We start from the raw sequence: 24690 nt of genomic DNA, 5'->3' as shown, positions 1-24690 counted from the left end.
GTTTGTTTGTGTAAAACGTAAACAAAATGCAGCAAAGCTTCCATAAGTTCAAAGATTTCCTATAATAAAACTTTCAGATGCTGCTGTGGCTCTAACTCAGCATGACCTGCTTTATACTTTAATATATTTAGGATTTAGCTCAAACTTTTATTTAATGAAATGTCACGCAACACAACTGTCAATCACTTCACACTTAAGCGGAGATCGGAAAGTTTGAAATCTCGGATCTCCGCACCTGTGGGAATGTTCTTAGCTCCTTATGGGCTGAAGAGGAACATCCTGAGGTTCCTCTGCTATAGGAGGTATTAAAGGAAACATACGGCTCCTTTCCGAACTCCCTCCTGACTGCACTGACACATTTAGAAGCTCCTCGTCATGGCTGAGGAGATGGAGATGGAGGTTCCTCAGCTTATTTACACTTTTTAGCTGCAGCCAGTGTTCACAAATGTGTCTAAATGGACGTGGATATTGCACAGGTGTGCCTTTGGCTGTCTACAATAAAACTCCCACAGTGCAGCACATAGAGGAGATCAAGTTGTTGATATGATTTGATAACAAACACTGGTACATTTTATTGATGCCATCAGTAAAATGGAGTTACGTGTCCTTCATTGAGCGTGTTTGGGATGCTCTCGATACACAGTGCGAATGTCCTTTTATTGTAGACAGCCAAACAATTCATGTGTCTAATCAGCCTCTTGAATGCCACACCTGTGAGCGGGGATGGATTTTCTTGACAAAGGAGAAGCGCTCCTAACACAGATTTAGACAGATTTGTGAACAACACTTGAGAGAAATGGGTCTATATTGTGTACTTAGAAAAGGCCATGTTTGTTTTCCTGTTCGATCGGCGCCCACAAATGAGATGAATTATTAATATGATAATTTTTGTTAAACCCTGCCACAGGTGAGAGCGAACTTGGCAGTATTAAAGCAATTGAATATTTAAAATACATAAGTGAACGGCTAAAGGAGTCTCTTCAACATCCAATAACAGAAGTAAGCCTATAGTTATATCATCCCGATGCTTGGAAAAATGTCATTCATATTCATTTCACTGTTTGTACAAGAACATTTCAACACCTCCATCAACTGGACATAATGTTCCTGAACCGTGGCTTAAAGCGATGTTTTCATCAGTACGTGGAGGAGTGACCTCTGCTCTGCTGCAGGGGTGATGTGCTGTGAGGTCAGGGCATGGATCTATTATAATAAACGGGTGAGGGAGGTGCGAGGTCTCCTTCTGCTGTGTGTGGAGAACATGGTGGCGCATCTGGAGGATGGTGCCGGAAAGGCAAAACGGGATGGCTTAGAGCAGCTTTAAACCAGCTTTTGGGTGATATATTATAACTTACATACATTTCATTATCACCCTGAGCTATGTTGGCTTGCGTCTCATAGTTTGGTTGGCGTCGTGATGATAAGCTATTCATAAGTAAAAAATCGAATTTCGTTTTTTGTGTGTGAAAAATCAGGAGTCTGTAAGAGCTCCTAAGTGATGAGGTCGTTGTATGAGTGGAGCAAAAACCTCATTTTGAGAAAAGCAGCCCTAAAGTTTTGTAAACTGCGCATGTGTGAGTAAATTTCTGCTGTATTTTGCCGGTGAGGTTCTCCCAGAAAGGAAATGACTATATTTGGATCATAGTGTTTACCCTGGGTCTTGTTCACGAGTGAGAGACGGATGGAGTGTGAGATCGACAGACGGATCGGTGCGGCGTCAGCAGTGATGCAGTCGCTGTATCGGACTGTCATGGTGAAGAGGGAGCTGAGTCGGGGGGCAAAGCTCTCGATTTACCGATCGTTCTACGTTCCCACTCTCACCTTTGGTCATGGGATTTGGGTAATGACCGAAAGGACAAGATCGCGAACACAAGCGGCCAAAATGAGTTTCCTTCGCAGGGTGGCTGGGCACACCCTTCAAGATCGTGTGAGGAGCTCAGTTACCCGAGAGGAGCTCGGAGTAGAGTCGCTGCTCCTTCACATCGAAAGGAGCCAGCTGGGGCTAGGGCATCTGTTCCGGATGCCTCCTGGTTGCCTCCCGTGGGAGGTGTTCCGGGCATGTCCTAGTGGGACAAGGCCTCGTGGAAGACCCACGGCATGCTGGAGGGACTATGTCTCCGAGCTGGCCTGGTGTCACCTTGGGGTCCCCCCAGAACAGCTGGAGGAGGTGTGTGTGGATTGGGAAGTCTGGGCATCTCTGCTGAGACTGCTGCCCCCGCGACCCGGCCCCGGATAAAGCGGAAGAAAATGGATGGATGGATGTTTTCCGGGGGACCCCTCACAGGACACGTGAATATAAAATATGTCAATATTTGTGAATGAATGTGCGAGGGAAAGCAAATCGATGTCAGAGTTACTTCCTCGATATCTACATCTCGCTCACGGACAAAACGTCATAAGCATTATATATATATATATATATATATATATATATATATATAGTAAGGTTCAACCTTTTTATAAAGGGACTATACAGAGTTTAAAACATTTCAAATTATGTGTTTCACTCCCCCTCTAACACTCGCCTCTAAAATCCTGCACTGTCGCTCAAAAAGGTGTTACTTCGGACCAAATTGCCGTCATGCACGAGCTTAATATAGAAGCTGCAGTTACAAGTATGACCTGAGGTGGCAGTAGTGAGTATAAAATGGCCAGCTTGCATCTAGCCCCTTTGTTGTCTCGCCTTAAGAGGGAGCGGTTTCCTCGGTCCCCTTTAAATAATCTGCCGTCTTTGACATTGTGAGGAACAGCTTGGACTTGTACAACCAGACAACACAAACTCCCTCATTTTCATCCATTTTTGAGTCATCACCAATTGTTATGTAACGGAGGTAATGCCTTATAGAGGATGGGACGACGAGGAGAGAAACGGGAAGGCACAGTCCGATCGACTGGGGTAATTTTGACAGTTAATTTAGTTTATGTCAGGGTCTGTCAGACTATGTTTTATTCAATCGTTTAAATCAAATTGCAGAGCTTATTGGATGTCCCCTCATGGACAAAGCACTCGACCCGGTCCTTGGACATTGAATTTAAAAAGTATGGAGGGGCCTTTCAAAATTGATAAATTAGTCGAAGCTCAGATGTTCTCGTCCCTTATTTTCATTATTATTAGGTTAATGAAGATATCAGGAGATTTTAATCATGAACCTAGTCACCGTGAACTACTTTTTGTCTAGTTTTAGTCAGTAAAAACAAAATAGCTGAGATCCGGAGCCTCCTTACTGAGAGGTCTGAGACAGGCGAACTACTCAGAAACACGGCGAGGACATCTACACTCAGAGAGACTGTGCGACTGTCTAACCACCAATTACAATCTGAAAACGCTCTCAGTGTGATACAAAGTGGATATGGAAAGAGTAAAACCTCGGCAGAGCGTTTCCCTCCCCTGTAATTCGATCACACGGGGCGATCCATCACGGCGGGAGACGTGTAATTCAGACTAATCTGATAATTGTGCTTGACAACGGCATTACCCACGGGTCCTTTTATTTGTGCTGACTTTAACGGAAAACAGCTGCGCTCGCATTAGGAGCCCATTATTGAAACGCGAGAGGGGCCTTTCGGAAAAGGACACGGGGCAGGTGGATCAGAACTCGGGACTAAACCAGCGGCTAAGCGGGACAAATCCGGGACCACGTCTTAAGCATGTCTACATCAGGGTCGAATTGTCTTTGACCCAGACCCTCTGGTTTTAATGCTGTATTTTACTTTTCTACATCAGGAATTCCTTAAGTCCATGGGGTCGCAAGGCACTGAGATTAGGGCACTTTTCTTGGTGTTATTTCAAGCACCAATTGCATTTTACAGTGGCAGATTTTTTCAAGGTCATTTTGGAGGTCATGGCCTGAAGTTTGAGATACCCTACTCTAAGACAAGAGCAGCACAATTAGGTCTCAACCAGAACTAAACCATGTCAACACAAGTATTTAAATCCATATAAACTAGACAGACTTAACAGCAGACCTGGGCAAATTACGGTCCGCGGGCCACGTCGGGCCCACGACTTGTAGGGCATAAAATTCCCGAGTATGTAAAAAAAAAAAGTAAGTCTCTAGCCCATTCCTTTGCAGAGTGATGATTTTTTTTTTAAGAAATTACCAGAATGCTCACGCCAGCCACAAGGGGGCAGCTTAAATAAAAATAAAAGGAAATAATTCCACACGTGTCCAGCAGAGGGCACTGACATAATGAGAGATCAGGATACAAACAACCCATTGGCTACAGTCCTGTCAGGCTCATTGGTTTTCATTTATTGAAAAAAGTTTCCTCAATAGTATTTTCCCAATCAATTTTAGGAGCTTTTGTTATTGGCCTTTTAGTGACCCAGAGGTTAGCATGGTACCGAATTTCCGTCACAGTGGCCTCTATGATGCTCCAGGATCAATTGTTATTATAGTTTCTGGTAGGTTTGTAAAGACCAACGTGATCGAAGGTAAAGGTGCAATGCTGACCACTCATACAGCCGTTGGGTCACAAAAAGGTCAATTATGCACAATATAAAGTTCCATAATGCACCTTTAACATGCACTGTCCCTATAAAATAAACCAATAAATAAAGAAGAGATAAAAAAAAGGAGAGATATATATTTTCTGAGCTTTAAACCATGTAATTAAGTTTCCTAATTAAACACTGTATTAGCTTGTCACTTCATTCATACAGTTTCTTCTTCTCTGGTTTCATTGCTTCTTTATGGTCTTCCTGTGTAATAATGCATCATTATTAACACCTGAAACTGTCCTCCACATTTTAAAGCTCATTATCCAAAATTGGATGAGTTCTTCTCAAAGTACTTTTCATCACGGAAACGAAAAGTTCCTTGTTTTTACTAAGTTATTCCCACTGCTGCCTGCGGAGGGAGCCCCAGGCAAAGTCTTCCCCAGCCCCGGTCTTTCCTTGTTACTATCTTATTCTTACAGGCACACTCCTTCAAAGAATAACACCTAAAACATCAGTGGTCTACTTTCACATGGAAACAAGCCGGTGCAGATAACACCTCATGAACTCCTGTGTAAAATGGAAAACTCCTGCTCGACCGAGACCTTACACAAACAAGTTACAGACCATGAACTCGGCGCGCAGACCAAAAGTGTCTAAATTACAGCGAATCCTCCCTTGAACCGCAGAAGTCTCCCGAGCTCCACCGCCTTGTCGCTCTTTCTCCTAACCTCATTCATTCTCCTATTTCCATTGGAATGCATGTCCTGTCTCATTTATTCAGTAACATTGACACTGAAAATGGATGTCACACTGGAGCGGGCAGCCGGAGCCCTCGGGGGGGTTTTCTCTGCGCGTTTCCCTGGCAACTACACCCTCGTTTGTCTGTGTGCACATCGTGTCGCTCCCCAACGCCGCACGACAACATGTAATTTAGACACGTGCTGCGCCGCCGGGGCTAAAATATAGGGTAAAAACATGCGCTGAATTGGAAAACAGTTTAAAGGAGATTGTTTTTTTGCATAATACTCCCTGACGTTGTGATCTACGCATTACGCATTTGACCGATTGGGATTGCATTTTTGATTCAGTTTTAGCGAAAGGTTGCAATCATATATAGTAGGAAAAGGTCAGCTGCAAGGTAATCTGTAATACCAGGTTTATGCAGGTGCGGCTTTAATGCTAACTAGCAATATATTCTAAACACCACCAGATGTTTCAGTAAACAGGGAAACAAGGGGAAATTTAAATTTTCAAAAGCTAATTGGACACAGCAGGTAACTTTGGAGCAAACCAATGTGTACAATTTAAGCCAAAATTGCAGTTCAGTGTGTTTTGGATCACAAAGAAGCAGTAAGTGACTTCCTTTCCGTGTTAATGGTGGTGGTGGGGGGGGGTCTTTCATCTCCCCCTGGTATCAGAAAACATCCCTTGCAACTTCCCTGCCCTGCCCCAAAACACACTAATGGAATCACGAAGTAGGCTAACGGGCAAAGCTAACTGCGGGCTGGCTAGCGCCACTTAAACAGTATTTACAGCCAAGTTTGAGTGAAAAATATTATCTCCATAGTGTAATTGGGTTGTGGCACAATGTACAATATCCCTCTCTGCCTTTGTCTTTTCTGTCAGCGTAGTATTTACTCTCACGGACAAGTAAAAAAACACAACACCGGCAGTGGCGCTTATGGCCTCTAGGGGCATGAGTTACTTACGGTAGTTCTGCTTTAAAGGAATAGGCCAGCGTTTTTACATACTGAGATATGTTCTTACCTTAGACGAGTTCATTTGTACCTGTCTGGTCTTCACGTGTGCCCTCAGTCACGTAATCCCAGCACAGACGGCGTTAGCATTTAGCCTCTCCTCCTCTCCTCTATAGCTCCAAACGAGGTGAATATAGAAGCTACCGAGCTCTTCCACCTTTTCCCTATTTAAATATGGTTACATTAAGTGTTTCACGATCCAAGTATAGTCACACAAAATTAAACAATGTGGATTTTCTAAGCGGATATAAAGGGGAACTATATTGTAAGGCGTAATAATACCAGGAGTACTTCGACATCCACGCATTAACATCTTCACTTTACTGTGCGGTCTAACACTTCGTGTAACCATATTTAAATAGGGAAAACGTGGACGAGCTTGGTAGCTTCTATCTTGACCTCGTTTGGAGCTATAGAGGAGACGAGGAGAGGCTAAATGCTAACGCTGTCTGTGCTGGGTGTATGTGACTGAGGGCACGCGTGAAGACCAGACAGGTACAAATGAACTCCTCTAAGCTAAGATATCTCAGTACATTATAAAAAAGGCCTATTCCTTTAATGCATTTTCAACAAATCTATACACCAAATATAGTCAAGAAATTGCATTATTTTCAAAGAAAATTAGATTGGATGCCAGTGTCAATCCAATTTAATGCTTTTCAATGACATCCAAGGCCTTAATTCGATATCACTGCTGGAGGACGACCCAGCTTCGATGGGCTTTGGGTCTGGAAGTCTTCAAAACAATTCTAACCAGAATTGTCCCACTGATTTTTATTTTTCCTGATGGGAGTCCATTGCCCATGTTTTCTCTTACTTATACTTGTGATAAAACAGAGCACCCGGAGAAATCTATGGAAACCTGTTGGCAAACCTCAAGGAATGAAATGTGCACCGGTTACCTCTGTGTTTGTGGCATTAAAATATAGTATATGGGCATTAAAAAGCATACATTTCACGTGTATAAAAACTGTTCAATCCAACTAAACACAAGACGATAAGTGGACATTCCCTCACACAAATTAAGTTTCCTCTTTCAAACAATAGTAAAATATCCACTTTCTCTTGGACAATTACCATGTTCGTTTCGAGACAGTCCCGCGGCGTGACAGCTGAGTTGAGCAAAAATATGGAAATTTTGGAAAATGCTTTTGTAATGGTTCAAAACAGAATTCACAAAGTCGCATAAAAGACGTGTCAAGTAAAGCGTGGCAGGGATTCAAAGTGGCCAAATTGTAGTAAATGTCCTGCAGAGTGATAAAAAAAAAAAAAAAATGTGATTTTTAAATTGCACTCAAAGGGGGTTCTTCCTTGACCTGTTGACTTTTTCTTCTTCTTTTTTGTTCTTTTCTGTTTTTTTTGTGCATATTCTGCTCCCTCGCTTTTAAAGTCTCCTGCGAGCACATAAACAAATCAACTCGAGAAAAATACAATTTCCGTGTATTTATTTATTTGTCCTTATTTCCGTTTGTGACTGGGTCTTTGTGCGAGGGAAATATTGAACACTAAAGCCGCTTTACGTGTGTCTAATCCCATTATTATTGTGCTTGACTGGAGACAAAGTTCAAGGGAGTGAAAGTACGTTGTTTACTTTGTGTCTTGGCGACGCATAAACAAGCAGCATCTTCCCTCTCTCTCGGTACAGCAGCGTTTTTGCCTTTTTCAGCACCGTGTTCCACATTGTTATACTGCATACTTTTGCATAAAATTACTCTATCGACACAGACATTTATATGGTTAGTCTGGTGTTCTAAGTGATTTGCCTCAGGTGCACCGTGGAGCGGGTCAGACTGTTTTTAATGCAGGCTAGCTGATACCATAGAAATGCGCTAGCCTTGCACTAGCCTAGCACCACGAAACTCTTCAAACATAAGAACTGCATGAATTACAAAAAAAATATCTCCAGAAATTAGCAACACTCTGAATCACTAGGAAATGAGGCCCTATGTCAAAAATCCTGTAATATCCCTTTAACGTCACCTACAACACCCGCCTCCCCGCTCGCTGAATGGTAGGTTGAAATCCCACGGATGTAATGCGGCCACTGAGATCAGACCCAGACGTACATGTAGGGAAATTATAATTGACCGGAGTTTATGGACAGCTAAGGTCAGACTAGTACTAGCCATGAAGGACCCTGATTCTTTAAAAGCAAACAAACAGCTAGCTTATGAGCTAAAGAAGAAGAAGAAGATCTTTATTTATATATATAGCGCCTTTCACAGACATAGTCACAAAGCGCTTTACATGAGACAATTGTACATTCACTCCATACTCGGTGGTGGCAAGCCACGTTTGTCGCTTCAGTTTCCCTTGGGGGAGACTGTCAGAAGCGCTTTCGCGACTACACACGTCTGCGCCAACGGACCCTCTGACCACCACCATACATTCACTCACACACATCATTCATCCTGGCCTATTGTGCATGTTTTTAGACTTTAAAGACTTTTACGACCGACACATTTCTTCTTCTGAAACCCTGAAGATGCACCAAGAGCCCCCCCCCCACAGCTGCAGCACAGTGGAGCCGTCACGAGAGGCAAAGATGGTGAAAGACTGTTGAAGTGGGAGGTGGAGGAGCTGACCAGTGCAGGACATCATGCTTTGAAACAGGGACAGACCCAGGAGGCCGGTTTCCCTAGCTTTAAAAAACATGCTGATCAGGTTGGCCCACAATGGCGGCGCGCACAATGGCGGCGCGCACAATGGCGGCGCGCACAATGGCGGCGCGCACAGTCACAGCGGCTCAGGACCAACCCTAACCTCTGAACGTAATTTTGTTCGTACAATTGGACAATGACAGATGAAGCACTAACTTGTTGGGTGCAATGAAAGGCCTTTGGGACATGTATAACTGTGGATGCCCTTCCTAACACAAGCAGATATAAAGATCATGTTAATTGTCAATTCACGTAGAAATTGACATTGCCTTTCTCTCAAACCTTTTCTTTAGTCGGCTGGACCTGGCCCCTAGACGCCACTTACTAACTTAATCCGAAGGTGTTCCAGGACAAGACGTATTTCCGTCAATGTTATGAGGTTTTGCAGCTTTCACAAGTTCTATACATAAAATTTAATGCTTTTTATTGCCATTGCTGTGGCACAGATGCGAGGAATCAGTGTAATTTTCATGCCTTGCAAACATTCCATTAAGCAGGAGGAATGAGGGAAAATGTCAATGTTCAAAAGCAAATTGGATACAGAGTCAAACTTTTGAGCCATGTCAGCCAAAATTATAGTGTCATGTCTTTTAGAAATATAGATTTAATGCCAAGACGGATGAACGGGAGTGCTACACTGGCTCAAACCAAGCTGTGTAGTGTCCTATCAGTTGCTCTTCAGGGATATAAATCAAAGTTTGTGGCTTTTGACTTTTGTGGAACCTGATGAAAACAGTCTTTCAATGTTCTATGAGTGCAAGTTCACACTTAAATAACAGTATTCGATCATTCACAGTCAGTCAACAACTTCCCACCACAAAACCATGATTTAAGGTTTTCTCTGCAGGATGAATACTTTCTGGACCACAGACAGCGATGCACAAACACAGTAACGAAGAGACAGGAAACTACAAGCCTCACCAGGACAGAGTACTCCACGTCGTCGCCCAGCAGCCCGGTGTCGTTGAGCGTGTACTTGGCCTTTTTCACTCTGGCGTCCACCGGCCCCTTCTCGATCTGGTGCTTTATGGCCCTGAACAGTTTGTACAAGGGTTCACCCGCCGAGTCCTGAGGCAGATACAAAAAAAACAAACAGAGAAACAAGACGCTCAGCACAGGCATCATCCCAAGGAGCTAATTGTGGCGATTAGCGCTATAGGAGGTAAAAGGCTAATTTCCGATGTTGGGAAAATGTGGAGGATAAGCGGAGAATCAATGGATGACAATTACTTAAAACAAAGGCAACTCCCAGCTACTCTCAGGATGTGAAAGTGATGCAGACATGAACACATTAAATGAAGTTAAGTCCAAATTAGATCAAACTTAGCTGACTTTCAGGAAATATGAAAGTCATAGAAATGAGAGTGTTTGATTTGCGTTACCTTCAGAAACTGGTAAAGGCAGATGGACATCCAGTTGCACAGCATTCGCTCCACCACAGTCTCTGACCTGGAGAGAAAAGGCACAGGAACAATCAATAATGGTTCTCAAATAAAATTCTTTATACAGTGACTGGTGGGTTGGGACCCAAAAGAGGGTTGCAGAACCATTTTCAGTGGGTCGCGAGCCTTTCCAAGAAAATATTTATCTACAGTAAAAGTATAGAATCACTACTGGAGTCTGTAATCCAATTGTTTCTGGCGTATTTTATGCTTATTCAACCAACAAAGTCATAACTTGACATCCCGTGGTGATTGTGGGTCCCAGCGCCAAACAAGTTGAGAACCACGGTCTCAATTATTCACATTCTTTGAAGTTGCTGGGGACCCCATTGCAGATCTTGAGGTAGAACCTTGGACATGAGTTCCAAGCATTAGACGTTATGTGTATTTAAAGGGACTATACGGAGTTTAAAAATGTTAAAAGTGTTTTCCTCCCCCCACATGTTTAAACATTGTCCTAATGTGTAGAATGAGCTCAGACCTGTTCACCACAACAGCCTCTAAAATCCTGCACTGTCACTCGAAAAGGTGTTAATTCGGGTCTGAAGTGCCGTCATGCACGAGCTTAATATAGAAGGCGCAGTTACACATGTGGCCTGAGGTGGCAGTAGTGAGTATAAAATGGCTAACTTGCATCTAGCCCCTTTAAGGACAATAAAAAAAAATGTAACCAGACACAAACCAGAAAAAGTAAAAACACAAAAGCTCCACACAATCCGTGAACTTAACCACAAACATGACGATGCAGGTTTATTTGTTGAGTCCATTGTATTTGAACAAAGGGAAGTACCCGACATAGGAGTTGGAGCTGAGTCACAATTTTCAAGTCCAAGTCGCCTTCAAATCCTCATGAACAAGTCAAGCCCAGGTGACTCTTCTGCGGAAGATCACAGGAACTGATCGAAACAATCTTCAAAAGTCAAGCCCAAGTTTGAGTCTTCTGTGTGCAAGTCCAAGTCTGAGTCACTATCAGCTCCAACCATAGACCGTAGAGTAGCCATGGACAAAGCTAGGCTTCCCTCAAAGCGTTCAGCACGGGCTAACAGATGCTCGTTCATGCAATTTGGTTGGGTCTTTGGTGCCAGTCCCATATATTTGGAATAGGTCGAAAATAGATATAAAGATAGCAAAAGGGAAAAAAAAAAAAACAGGGCAAAGGCTTCCAGCAGCTGATAGCGATGTTGCGTCCGTGTTTTTCCACAGTCTATGGAAAAACAAGTCAAGAGCCCAGCCTAATGTTGTTATTTTTTCCAAGAATTGTCTACTCAATGTGCCCGCCTATGAACTACGAGTTATATCCATAATTTAAAACACAATTTAAAAGCATGTTTATCTACACTAAGCATAATTACAGAGGCTGAGGCTGCTCATACTCGTCAGCTACAACAATCAAGGCCAAGGAAACTCATTCTAAGTTTGATTTTTGAGTCGAGTCCTGGAACTGACTTGTAAAAGGAGTCATGAGTGCTACCTCTCTGACTTCCAAAAGAGCAAGAGCCACTCCACAGGCCTAGTGTCGGGAAATCTCCATGTTAGACAAACACAGCACAGTTAATAATAAATGATGAAAAGCCATCAACACTTAGTATCTACCGCTTTAGGGACAATTTATAGCCATTCCAACATCACTAAGCCATTTCAATTATTTAATCGTATATGGGGATTTTCGACACTTAAATTGACCTATGTACTAACAAGGCAGAATGCATTGTCATAAAAATGCAATAATAATAGTAATAGCTCCCTGTTTATACAAGTACATGTAATTAATTCCCCCCATTTGGAATCGTATTAAGACCCAATTTTAACCAACAAGTGTTAGCTGCAAATTGATTTCTTTGTCTCCGTCAGGACATTTCCACTGCAGTGCTAATGCCAGATATCCACTGGTGGTGCCCATTGTTAGCTGCGGAGCATGTCTGATTAAATGGAGGGTATACGGGGCTTGTGTTGGCGCAGCGGCCTAATCATCGTAATGGGCTTCTCCACTGGGGCGCAATTAAGAAGTGTATACAGCCATAACAGATGATAGACAGACGGGGACAGGAGGGGTGACCTTGACGGGAGGAAAACTAAAGGAAGATTGAATCAGGGCTAAACTTTTGAGTATTTGTAGACTTAATTTGACCCATTCTTCAACCAGCGCCTCAGGGCGAGTGGCCAGGCGCAGCGGGGGACCGCAGAGCAGCGCCCGGGGAGCTGTCTTTAGATCTTGGTCAGGAGTACCTAGCTGGATTAATCGCCTAAAGCAGAAGAACCCAGAGTGGGAGCCACGGGGTCCTGGCCTGGGAGTCCCAAAATAACTTCAAGATAAAAGAAAAATGATAAAAGGGTTTTTAATACAATTTCTGGTTTCGCTGTTACCGCCCTCACATCGAAAATCCTTAAAATGTACTTGTACTTGTTTTAACTGAGATACTGTAAAAAGATCTTGTCAGTTTTGTATTGCAATGCTCTTTTAATAAAACACGGTGCTGATTAACAACTAATCGTTATTTCTGGTCAACATTGAAAATTACTGTGGAGGGTTTTGTGCAATGGAGTCAGTCTGTGTCTTCATTTTATTTTATTTATGGGCTATACACGATGTCCCCACGCGATCTCTTCCTGGTCAGTAAGATCAGTGCTGTACTTCCTGTTCTGTATCTTTTGCATTCAAAATGAGCAGAGAGATAGCTCAGGATTGAGTAAAGGAGAACGAGTTACTGATGGACAGTTACGGCCCCAAAGGAAACGCCAGTGGTTGTAAGGTAGGAACTTTTATCTTGGAGCTAAAGGCTAGTAGTGTTAAATAATTAAAATGCCGTTATTAAATTAGCCATTAGCCTCAAGACAAAAAAATCCACCGTTATGAACACTCCAGTGAAGTCATTACATCTCACTGTTTTAAACCTGCTCCAGTCACATCCTAACTTTTAGTCGCTGTCCTTTATGAAATCTTGAGCCATCTCTTCATTTTTGTAGGACTAGGGCCACCTTATCCACTGGGTTTGCCTGGGCTGGTACAGTAGTCAAGGGCCTATCAGAACTCAATAAAAAACAAAAACAAACTCCAATTTGTTGATTTTTCTGTCAATCACTTTACATTTGCGGCATGAAGTTAGGGGGCCTATGGGTAGGTTAAGGCGGCCCTGTGTAGGACCTGCTAATTTTGAATATAAAAGATACGGGACAGGAAGGACTACACCGATGTTACGGTCCAGGCGGAAATCACGTGGGGTCACTGTGCCTATACCCCATTGGTTTATTTGGTAGGGACAGTGCATGTTAAGGAACACACCACACTGGATTGCAGCCAAGGGCTAATTTGCATCTGTTATCCTACACTAGCACACTCAAGCACACCCTCATTCATCCTGGCCTATTATACATGTTTTTGGTGGTAGGGGAAACCGGAGTGCCCGGAGGAAACCTGCGCAGACACGTAGAGAACATAAAAACTCCACACAGATAGAGAATTGAGAATAACCACTGCGCCACTATATCTCAATTATCCAATCAGAAAGCAGAATTAGCATCAAGAGCCTTTCAAATGTTCAATTTAAGTTTGTCCTCACGGCTCCTCTTTGTCTGGTAAAAGGTTCAAAGACAAAAGCTCCTTTCACAGCCAAGCGATTATTCATAAAAAATAATCTGCAGATTGGTCGATTACCAAAATAATCATTAGTTACAGCCCAAGTGCTTATGAAAGAGTCTCGCACAATATTCACCCTTTTCTGGAAACTCCCATTGGTGCTGCTATAGATTGTGCAGATTTTAAGTTTTTGAAGAAATCACCTTGTGTTGTGGGGTCCCAAGAGCTTGTGTGGACATTTCGTGAATCCTTGAACCCCTAACCTTGAGCCCATGTTTTGGGTTAAAGTGATAATCTGCAAAATATACTACACATTTAATAGATTACATACAATTGACCTTCTTGTCCTGCATGTATATGAAATAATGAACCAAACACCTCATTTCGCAATCTTACGGACGTCAACTTTAATGGAGGGAAACCGGATTGTCCTGCGACCTTTGTGCCAAATCTTTGTCTATGAAAGTGTTAAGAGAAACCAGGACAACTGAGGAATTAAAGCCAGGACGAGGTAAAAAAAATCTTATAATCCCAGGCTGATGTGCCAGAACCATGTCGAAATCTTTCCCTTTAAAACCAATATAAGACACTGAAGCCAGATCTAAACCAGGTCAAAGGAGAAAAGGACTGTTTGACCTTGGCAGGATAATTGCACTGGAGAGCAGACGATTGGGGAGGACATGTATTTATTTATTCCTTTATTTTTTTTTGTTTCTTTCCGAGGACAAATTCAGTTTCCCGACAATCGGTCAGCGAAATGTTTACAGACACGATTGCGAGTAAAATGACAGATGGGATCCCAGCGTTGGCGGCGTTTGATTAGATTTTTCTGTTTGGAGACAAATGAGTTTTTAATAGAACTGTCAAATTAGATGCCACGCTTGGCTCAATCACTGTTGTTCAATTCAAAGTTAAATGTTGCGATTGTAATCAAAGGTATTGGAACTGAAGATAAGGTGCTGTTCCACTCGCGCTCTCGTTACAACTTATCTATACGAAATGCATAACTTTGCGTTTGTTGGAAGTGGGCATTTGGAAAAAAATATCGGAAATGCTGAGACTTTTCTGAAATATACGTTGAGTTCACACGTTCGCACTTTGAAAAGATTGCCACTTGAGAGCATGCAGAAATACAGCGCCTGGCTGAAACATAAGAACAGCAGTAACCACTTTAGCTTTGATTACTTCTGCAATGCCACAAAATGTATTTCCGACCAGAGTTGCGCATGTTTTTTCTCCAATATGTTGTACATTTATTGATGCCAGAGCCTTCTCCAGCGCATCCAAATATCTCAGTGGGGTTATGATCTGGACTCTGTGGCCAGTCTTGTGCTCCCTGAATCTTGCAGGATGCCCTTTCCATCAGGGGAGAAAGAATGATTGAGTCTAATACAGTAAGGACATCATTCATACTATTGATGAAATTGCTAAACACCAAGATCAGGATAACAAGTTTGTCTAAAATGTTAATATTATGTATTTTCCTCCCCCTACATGTTCCAGCAATGTCATCTATTATAGAAAACGCTATCTCAATGGCCGACGCCTGGGCGCCGCCATGTTTATTTCCCATACCGACTTTGAAGCTAAGCAGGGACGGGCCTGGTTAGAACTGGGATGGGAGACCGTTTGGGAACACCAGGAAGCCTGGCGACAGTAGTGACTGTGTGCGTGGTTGGTGCTGGGGGCTGAGGTGCGCAGTGGACTGAATGAATACTGCAACACATTGTACACCGACGAGCGTCTGGAAAAGCGCTATATAAGACTTGCCATGTTCATTTCCCAAAAATCCGCGGCCGGCCCCCACGTGTCGGTCCCTCCGCTCGCGGGCATTGGCCAGAGGCCACCACGTGACCGTCCCACCGGCCGCGGGCATTGGACACGGGTCCATATGGACCGCGGTGCTGCTGGCCGAGGACACCCCGACGTCACAACAACGCGAGTGCACGAGATCTGACTGCCGTGCCTGTGTGCGCGCATCCAAACAGGGCAATGTGTGTCATCGTCACTCACCGCTAAACTGCAGCTGTAGACGCTCCGCACAGGTACAGTTACCTCCTCCAAAACACATCTGCGTCTCTTTGTTTACGTCTCTCTTGCAGTGACCGAGGCTGTGGTTCATTATAGATCCAGTGCTGCGTCATGTCAGAGCGCACACAAATGCGTAACATCCAATCCTGGCCATATTCGGTCTCCAAAGTTATGTCTCCGACAAACAGTACACGCAGAAACACGAGCTTCAAATGAAACGCGCTGCTCCGAGAGCTTCAGCCTCCGTGTGCAGAAAGCGAAAGTGAAACTACCACTTAACGAGCGCATGGCCTGCACTGTAGCGTTATTTTTTTTTTTCCCACTTTCCTGCTGTACCATTTCTTTTCTATTTTTCCTTCCCTCCTTTACATTCTATAAAGCGGCTTTGAAAGCATTGCCTTTAGTATTCTAAGGATATAAATACTGTCTAATAAAAAACCACGTATTCTTTTTTAGATTGCACTTACACCATGATGCACCAAACCACGTCTCCTGCACCGTCACCCGAACCGTAACAGCTGAACCCCTAATATTAATCCATAGGCCTACATGTTCCACTGTCTCTTGAATTCTATTCCCTGAGTTTATCGAACATATTGTCGTTGTAGTATATACGAAAGGAGTACAGGTGCATCAAACACTCCAATTGCAGTTTGTTTGAAATTATTTTTAGCATTCATTATTTCACACATTTGTAGTGGCCATAGTTTTAGGAATGGGTTGGGAACCACTGCTCTACTTACTGCGGGTCTACAGCTATTCTGACTGACGGGTTATAGGGACTATACTGGACATTTCTCTGAATATCAAATGTGGAGACTAGCGAGGCCCGGCCGAAGGCCGGGTCTCAGCTAGTAAGGTGTAGAATGAGCCCAGACCAGTTCAACACAAATGCCTCTAAAATCCTGCACTGTCACTCAAAACGTTGTTACTTCGGGTCCAAATTGCCGTCATGCACAGGCTTAATATAGAAGGTGCAGTTACACGTATGACCTAAGGGGGCAGTAGTGAGTATAAAATGGCCAACTTGCATCCAGCCCCTTTAACAGTCAGTATAATTTTATGGTATTGGTTATTCCGTCAAATCGGTGCCTTTTCATGTATGGGGGCCATCTCAGTCTCTCTTTTTAATTTTTTTAAAGGGGGGGTATTATGCAAAATCTACTTTTTCAAACTTTACATCATGTTATTATGTCATTCCCTCATTAAAAACATGCCTGAAGTGTTGCCTTGGCACATTCACGTATTTTTGAGCAATCTGTAAAAACTCTGATGGCAGCCATTTTAGGGATAGGTTTGCCTGAGTCCTCCTAGGAACGCCCCCACCTCCTGGAGACGCCTCCGAGCTTCCGTCACCAGCCGAGTAACCAACCACTGCTCCTCAGCAGAACCCCCTCCCCACTGATGCCACAGACAGCGTGTGGAGGGGGCGTGTCGGAAAGGGTCAGAAGTTCTTAAAGAGACAGAGGCCAATTTCAAGACATTCACTACAGCCATTTTGAGAGAGCAATTTTATACAAGTTAATTATTCTAATTTACTGCATTTACAGACCAACAGAAGGTTTCGTCATCATTGTAGTGTGATATAGACTGGTGCTATGTGATTGAAAAAAGCATAATACCCCCTCTTTAATGGATTTTTCCTATTTCTCTTCCTCAGAATGGTAACAGGAATGAGGGTAACAGGAATGACAAAATTTGACCAATTTGCCAATTGCAGGCTAATGCTAACTAGCACAGAAGCACATGCTGTACCCACTGAAACAACATGTCTTGTAGATATTGATAAAATAAGTTAGAATAGAAACATACTTGGATTTACACATTAAATATTGGTAACAGGAAGGACGTGACACATTTCCGCCCTTCTCCAAATGCCCACAAACAGTTCATAGAGTAAAATATTGAAGAGAGAGAAAGTCACTGATTGGTTGTGGGAAAGTCTCTTCTGATGTAACAACTTGTTGATTGTGATGTCATTGGACTGAACCATTATCATGTGTTGTTGATTGAAGTGGTTGTGATTGCCATTTTGTGGCTGATTATTTCCTTGGGAAGCAAAAGGCACTGTTTTGGCGGAACGACCCATGTAGCTGATTTTAATGTTCTTCAGCCAATAAAAAGTATTACCAATGAATATCCAAGAAACGTTTGAAAAATGAGAAAGTAAATGGTCACATAAATAAATGCTAAATGGTCACACATTTACTAGCTGCTTTAGGCACTTAAAGTTTTTTACAGCAGGAAACCAGCCACCCATTCACACTCTCATTCATACACCAGTGTACGCAGCAAGGTGGGTGAAGTGTCTTGCTCAAGGACACAACAGCCCCAACGTAACTATTAAAAACCTTGGTTCAATTTCAAAGCAATGGAATGAACCGTCACAGTGACAGGAATTAGTTTATGGACGCACTTCAGAAAGAAACAAGAGTCAGGAAGGAACTCTCCAGGCGTTCAAGCTTAATAGTATGGAAATTAGACTTGCTTTGTGACAATGTCGAGGAAAGGTTTGTGTGTCTGAAGAGAAAATGTATGTCACAAACCGTCAAGTTCTCTGATCTTCAACCTGATCCTTTTGAGTGTCCAAACTCACTCCTTTTCCTGCAGTACATGTGTTGCTGCTCAAATAAACTAAACCAGAATCCAAATTTGGTTTGACTGCGAATATTCTGGCAGCCGTAAGTTGCATGGAGAGAAACATGGCTGCCAATCTGCGCCTCCAATCATCAACCTCACTCAACACTGTGTACAGTGTGGGTAAAGCACATGTTGGAACTGGATCAAAGGCAGTTTTCCGTTGTGGTAAAGGTTATCTAAATCACACGGGGTTAGAAATACCATAGGGACCACAAGTGAAAATGAAAAATGACGAACTGCGAGTTTCCGCCTGCGCAAATCTGCCATGTCGGTAATTTAGAAGGTAAAAATTGGCCCTATTTTTGTAGTGCAAATCGACATTTTGGAGTTTTTAACCTGCGTAGCGAAGATTAACTAAGGACAACATCATTTCAAAATGTATTTTTAACAGTATTTATGTCCTCATTTAAGCTATAGTGGTCAAATCATGCTATCAAGGCATTACTATGCATACTATGGCATTACTATTACAAATGCAGTTGATATATTTTAAAAGTATAAAGAAGAAACACTACAACGTTACACAGACATGAACCAGAAGTCCTGCGTTAGACAGAAAAACATGGAGGCTCTGAGGGGAAAGTTTGGGGCAAAGTTTAGGTGCAGGAGGCCGTTATCAGAGCAAACGGATTAAAAGAGAAAGGAAACTGCTGTTTTATGAGAAGAGCTGATGTCGCTCGTCGTAGCGTGGGGTAAGAAATGGCTTTTCTCGCTACAGCAAAGCTCATGAACAAACCTAGTTAGTTAGCGCCGGCAACACGCTGTCGTCGTCATTCAGTGTCAGTATCTATTTGCCATTTACGGAAAAATTCAGCAAAAATGAGTGAATTACTGACATTGCATCTTAATCTCATGATAATTCAATTACCGACATCCTGGACAAAGTTAAAGTGCATATGACAGGTTTTGACAAATAACATCTGTTGTAAGTAGATAATTATCATTTTTATTTCAGTGAAGCAACAGTTTAAAGCAGTACTAAGTAACTCATGCCCCTAGAGGCCATAATCGCCACTGCAGGTGTCGCAGCATGTCACGTCTTTTTTACTCATTAATTGTCCGTGAGAGTAAATACTACACTGACAGAAAAGACAAAGGGAGAGAGGGATATTGTACATCCAATTACACAATGTAAATAATTTTGTTCACTCAAACGTGGCTGTAAATACTGTTTAAGTGGCGCTAGCCCGCAGTTAGCTTTACCTGTTAGCCTGCTAGCTTCTTCTTCGTGATTCCATTAGTGTGTATTGGTGACTCCGACCCGGTGCATGAAAAACTGCAAGTGTGGTTTTCTGGCCAAAGACACCAGGGGGGAGATGAAAGACCCCCCAATCATCCCATTAACACTTGTATTACCCCCAGAGGGACTACGGAAAGGATTTTTTAAGGTAAAGAAGTTACTTAGTACTGCTTTAAAATTGTTCTCCTCTATCTACGTCACTTCCTGTCAGTGTCCAATAAGGAAGTGAACCTATAAACATCAGAAAAATGGTAAAACTAAAGAAAGCTGGGTATTTTTTCTTTCTTTTTTTTTAGCTAAATGTTAAATATAATAGTGTTTACTATCCATCCATCCATCCCATCCATCCATCCATTTTCTTCCACTTCCCCTTATGGCTCCTCCTGCAGGCGGTGGGTCCACGGAAGAACTGCCTGGCGATTTTAACCGGGCCTGTTGGTCTCTCATAAGGGGCGTCTGAACCGATCTTTGTCTGACCCGTCACCTAGGACCTGTTTACCATGGGAGACCCTACCAGGGGCACGAACCCCCCGGCAACATGGCCCCAGAGGATCATTCGGGCACTCAAACCCCTCCACCACGTTAAGGCGGCGGTTCCAGGAGGGGCAGTGTTTACTATGTTTAAGAGAAAAATGTGTCTAATGTGTCATATGCACTTTCAGGGCTTAAGTCTCAACTTCCAACCCCAAATTCAGAGGATGTTATATGTTGCATGGCACAATATGCAGGTCCTTGTGTGTTAAACAAAATGTTGTCTAACCTTTATTTAACCAGGATATTCCCCTTGTGGAAACTTTATACATAATTTAGTGGTAGATTACGAGACACCCAAACGTAGAGAACATGCACACTTCAACCATATCAAGGTCTGGGAGCTGAACCCTGACTTTCTTGCTGCGAGGCGAGAGTGCTAACTGTTGTGTCACAGCGCACTGAATACCAATGTAAGACACAAGGCAGTCAGTGGATGTTTCATTTAATAGTGCCGGCTGTAACTCAGTTGTTTTAATGGACCTCTGAATGATTGATATTCATAATAGCACACTTGACGGTTTTTAAAAGTTTCCTTTGAAAAGTGCAAACCCTAAGAAATAAAAGTTGCCAACTTCGAGAGTGTTGAAAAGAGGAGGATAATGAAAAGAAAAAATTTAAGCATTTGAGTGAACTTGCGGGAGGAGAAAATAGCCAGAAGGGGAAACAGAAGGAGGGCGAGTGGAGTGGAGTGAGCAGCAGTTTGGCGCTTGATAATGGACCACGAAAACACACACACACAAAAACATGGCAACAAAACGAAACAGTCCACAACAAGTTGGTCCAATTCCCGGAGCTCCTAAACCAGACAACTAAAGAGGCGCCAGGGCCAGATTATGGGGAGATTACAACGGGAGCTGAAAAGGGACAATTTAACAGTGACGGAGCAAAGGGGGAGAACAGAATGTGCCTGTGTGAGGGGAGTCAGGGGATGAAAGCTACAGTTAAGACTAAAACCAGGGCTAAACCAGAGATAATTAGGCTCTGAACCAGAAATGAATCAAGAGAGACACACTAAAACAATGTCTGCAGTTAGTGTGGAGCAGCCTGATGCTACAATACCATAATACAGTGAAGAAAGTGAAGGCATTAGGGCTGGGTTGTACGCTTTTATCACGAGGCATAATATGATACAGTTAGCATTGATTAGGAGTGGGCCATATCGTATCGCATATTGTTATGGCGATATCATTTTTTGATATATCGTTGTAATTGGCTTGTTGCACAATGTGGCTACGCTAGTTCCTCTGAGCTGAAGTTGTGGGCGCTAGTACTTCCTGTTCGTATTAATTTCCATTAAGTTAACCATTCTGTGGTGGACAGTGAGTTCCTGGTAGATGATCACTTCCTGCAGGTAAACGAGTTGCTGTACAGTGTAAATATTTCCGGATCAGTGAATTTGTCTTGAGGCTAAAGGCTAACATTAATTTCATGCATTATACAATTTGAAATAGTATATAGCATGTTAGCCTTTAGCTTCAAGACAAACCATCAATCCTTTATGATCACAGGTGTCTCCTCTGAATGGCACATCCTACATCAAGATTTGAACACAGTAAATGATCATCTACCGGAAACTCACTGCCCACAACATAATCTTTAGAAAATATGATTATTATTCCAGGAGAAGAATACAGACAGGAAGCACTGGCGCTCACGACCTCAGGTCAGAGGAACTAGCATAGCCATACTGTGCAACAAGCCAATTTATGTTACACTCAGCTCCATCAGAGCAGCATAAACACAATACAGTTCTGAAAAATGCAATGAAATGAAGGATGTAAACTGCTTGAGTCGATCATATTTGCGAGGAAATTAGAATGCCATCTAAAAATACATATATGTATATGTATCACTGAATTAATTTTCCCAATAGGCGAAGGGTGGGATTTTGAAGTAATTTGTCGGTTGTCAATTATATCCTCAAATATATCGTTATTGTGATATTTCTTTTTTATATTGTGATATAGATGTTAGGCCATATCGCACCTACCCTAATTGTGATTATATATTATACTGTGTTTACCTTAAAAGTTTTGCAAAAAAAAAAAAGTGTCCAAAAGTTATAAACCAAATGGCATCTGAGCTTTTTTGAAGTGTAAAGATAGTCAAGAGCAGCAAAACATAATGCATGTTTCACATCAAGTACATGTTCATACTGCTTATGCTGGGATTCACAAACTAGGATTTTTTTCTCAGTGAAGACGTGCCACATTAAAGCAGTACTAAGCAACTTGTTTACCTTAAAGTAGCTATACCTGATTTTAAAATATTAGTTGGGTCCAAACTCATTCATAACTAACATCTTTGTAGCATCCAAATTCTTTACAGGGACAAGTTTATCGGCATATTTCACAACTTGCAGGGTCACTTTTCAGGGCCACCTTGACAAAAATGCAAGAAAAATAGCCTGAAAGTTCATAACATTTAAGGCAAGGCAAGGCAACTTTATTTATACCGCGCATTTCGTACACAAGGCAACTCAATGCGCCTAAAATTTAATACAAATGTTTTATAATTTGATGCACACTGCTTTCCCTACAAGCATTTGAGTTTGCAATATACTAAAAGAGGATAAAATAAGGTCAGGTATAGCTCAATTGCAACTTGACTGCCACCGGTCCGGAGCAACTAATACGCACTAGAATCACGAAGAAGAAGCTAACAGGCTAACAGGCAAAGCTAACTGCGGGCTAGCATCACTTTAAACAATATTTATAGCCAAGTTTGAGTGGAAAAAATTATTTCCATTGTGTAATTGGATGTACAATATCCCTCTCTCCCTTCGCCTTTTCTGTCAGCGTAGTATTTACTCTCACGGACAATTAATACGTTTTTAAAAATCGCAACATGCTATGACATCTGCAGTTGCGCTTATGGCCTCTAGGGGCAAGAGTTACATAGTACTGCTTTAAACATAAAAACATAGAACCCAGAGTTTAGATAAAAAAACAAGCACAGTTCCTCAATGTTTGAACACTAAATGAAGCTTCCTTCATTTATACGGCCTAAATAAAGGACGTTCTCCGTAGTTTTGTTTTCGCTTAGAACATCCACACGGCTAATTTGCATGAACTCCGACAAACTACTGCAGACGAGCATGGGAGCGACTTTATTATTTATATTTATTTATAGGGACCACATTCGCCCGATTCTTGACATTCTCAACAGATTCCTGACAGGACGCTACAGTTCCCATATGCCGGTAGAGCCATTAATCATGACACATTGTAACAGTTTGTGACGGCGCGTGAAGCCTCTGCCCCGAATCATCGAATTCCATCCACACTCGTCGTGACCGAGGATCACGAATGCGGAATAGTGGCGTTCGTGACTCGTTATGTGTAGACCTAGGCTAACGGAGGAGTGCAAGAGAAAAATGCCTCCGAACACTTCGCAGCCCATTAACAGAGGCCTCTTGCAAATAGCTTGTGGAGCAGTTGGCGCTGTACAGCTATTAAACATGATACGTTATAAAAGTATTTAGGGCCTTTACAACAGGCTCGTTCCCCTGCTCTCACTGAAGCTCTGCTGTTTTGTCTGTGGCGAGTTGCTAAATTTCAGTAGTTGCTAATGATGATGCAGAAAACTAAAGTCTCAATGTAAGCACGAGTGTAGAATAACAATGACATGGAAAAAACAAGAGCATTGACTGTGAATGTGGCATAAACCAAGGCAGAACTAAACACCAGACTACCATGACCAAACCTAGGTCTAAGAAAGCAAAAAAAACTACATTTCCATTTGAAACAGGACTAAACATGTCAAAGCCATAGCAACAAAGTTCTCATTCAAATGACACCAAAAAACTCGCCAAGGTCAGGCCATATCATTCAATACAGTTTTACATTACACAAGTCTGTACATCCATTCAGTGCACTGTATGGACGGCAGACTGAGGCTTGAACACATAGAAACTCCGACAATGAGGAGAGGCGTCAGCAGCTTGAATATAACTGAAGAGCAGGGGGTGGAAGAAAAATGTACTGGAGCTTCACTTTTTTATTACACACACTTTTTGAAGATGCTAAGCCATGTTTGAAAGATGTCTTGACCCGCTTAGCTTTTGAAGGGGCTTCTATAATAAGAATATGCAAAGTGACGTGTTTGAAAAAGCTTGATATACAACTAATGAACCGTTACTTTGTATTTTTTGTTATTCGTTACTGGATTGGACACAATGGGGTGAAAGGGGTTGAAAAGCGAGACTTTAAGAAAACAAAGCTGAGGCCAGGACAGGGGTCCGTGTTAATCACCTCTTCTCATGAAGCAAAAGTGGGACTAAACCGGGTTTTAATTAGGACCAAACAAGGATATTGAGTAGGAAAAAATGCTTTAAAAAATCCAAGAAGTAAATCAGTACCAAGCCTGGAC

General features: G+C 42.4%; 1 protein-coding gene across 1 annotated transcript in view; it reads right to left on the bottom strand.

Annotated features, from left to right (window-relative positions):
- The window catches only part of plxnb2b (plexin b2b), a 307007-nt gene that overhangs the window by 47868 nt on the left and 234449 nt on the right, over positions 1-24690 (bottom strand). Inside the window, exons 26-27 of the mRNA XM_079567075.1 lie at positions 10241-10307; positions 9780-9926 (exon numbers count right to left, since the gene is read on the bottom strand). Coding sequence (XP_079423201.1) covers positions 9780-9926; positions 10241-10307 — 214 coding nt within the window. The remainder of the gene's footprint in view (positions 1-9779; positions 9927-10240; positions 10308-24690) is intronic.

The sequence above is a fragment of the Gobius niger genome (genome assembly GCF_951799975.1).
Source record: "Gobius niger genome assembly, chromosome: 12".
Taxonomy (NCBI): domain Eukaryota; kingdom Metazoa; phylum Chordata; class Actinopteri; order Gobiiformes; family Gobiidae; genus Gobius; species Gobius niger.
Note: the sequence above shows the minus strand (reverse complement) of the source record. Positions and strands in the feature narration are given on the sequence as shown.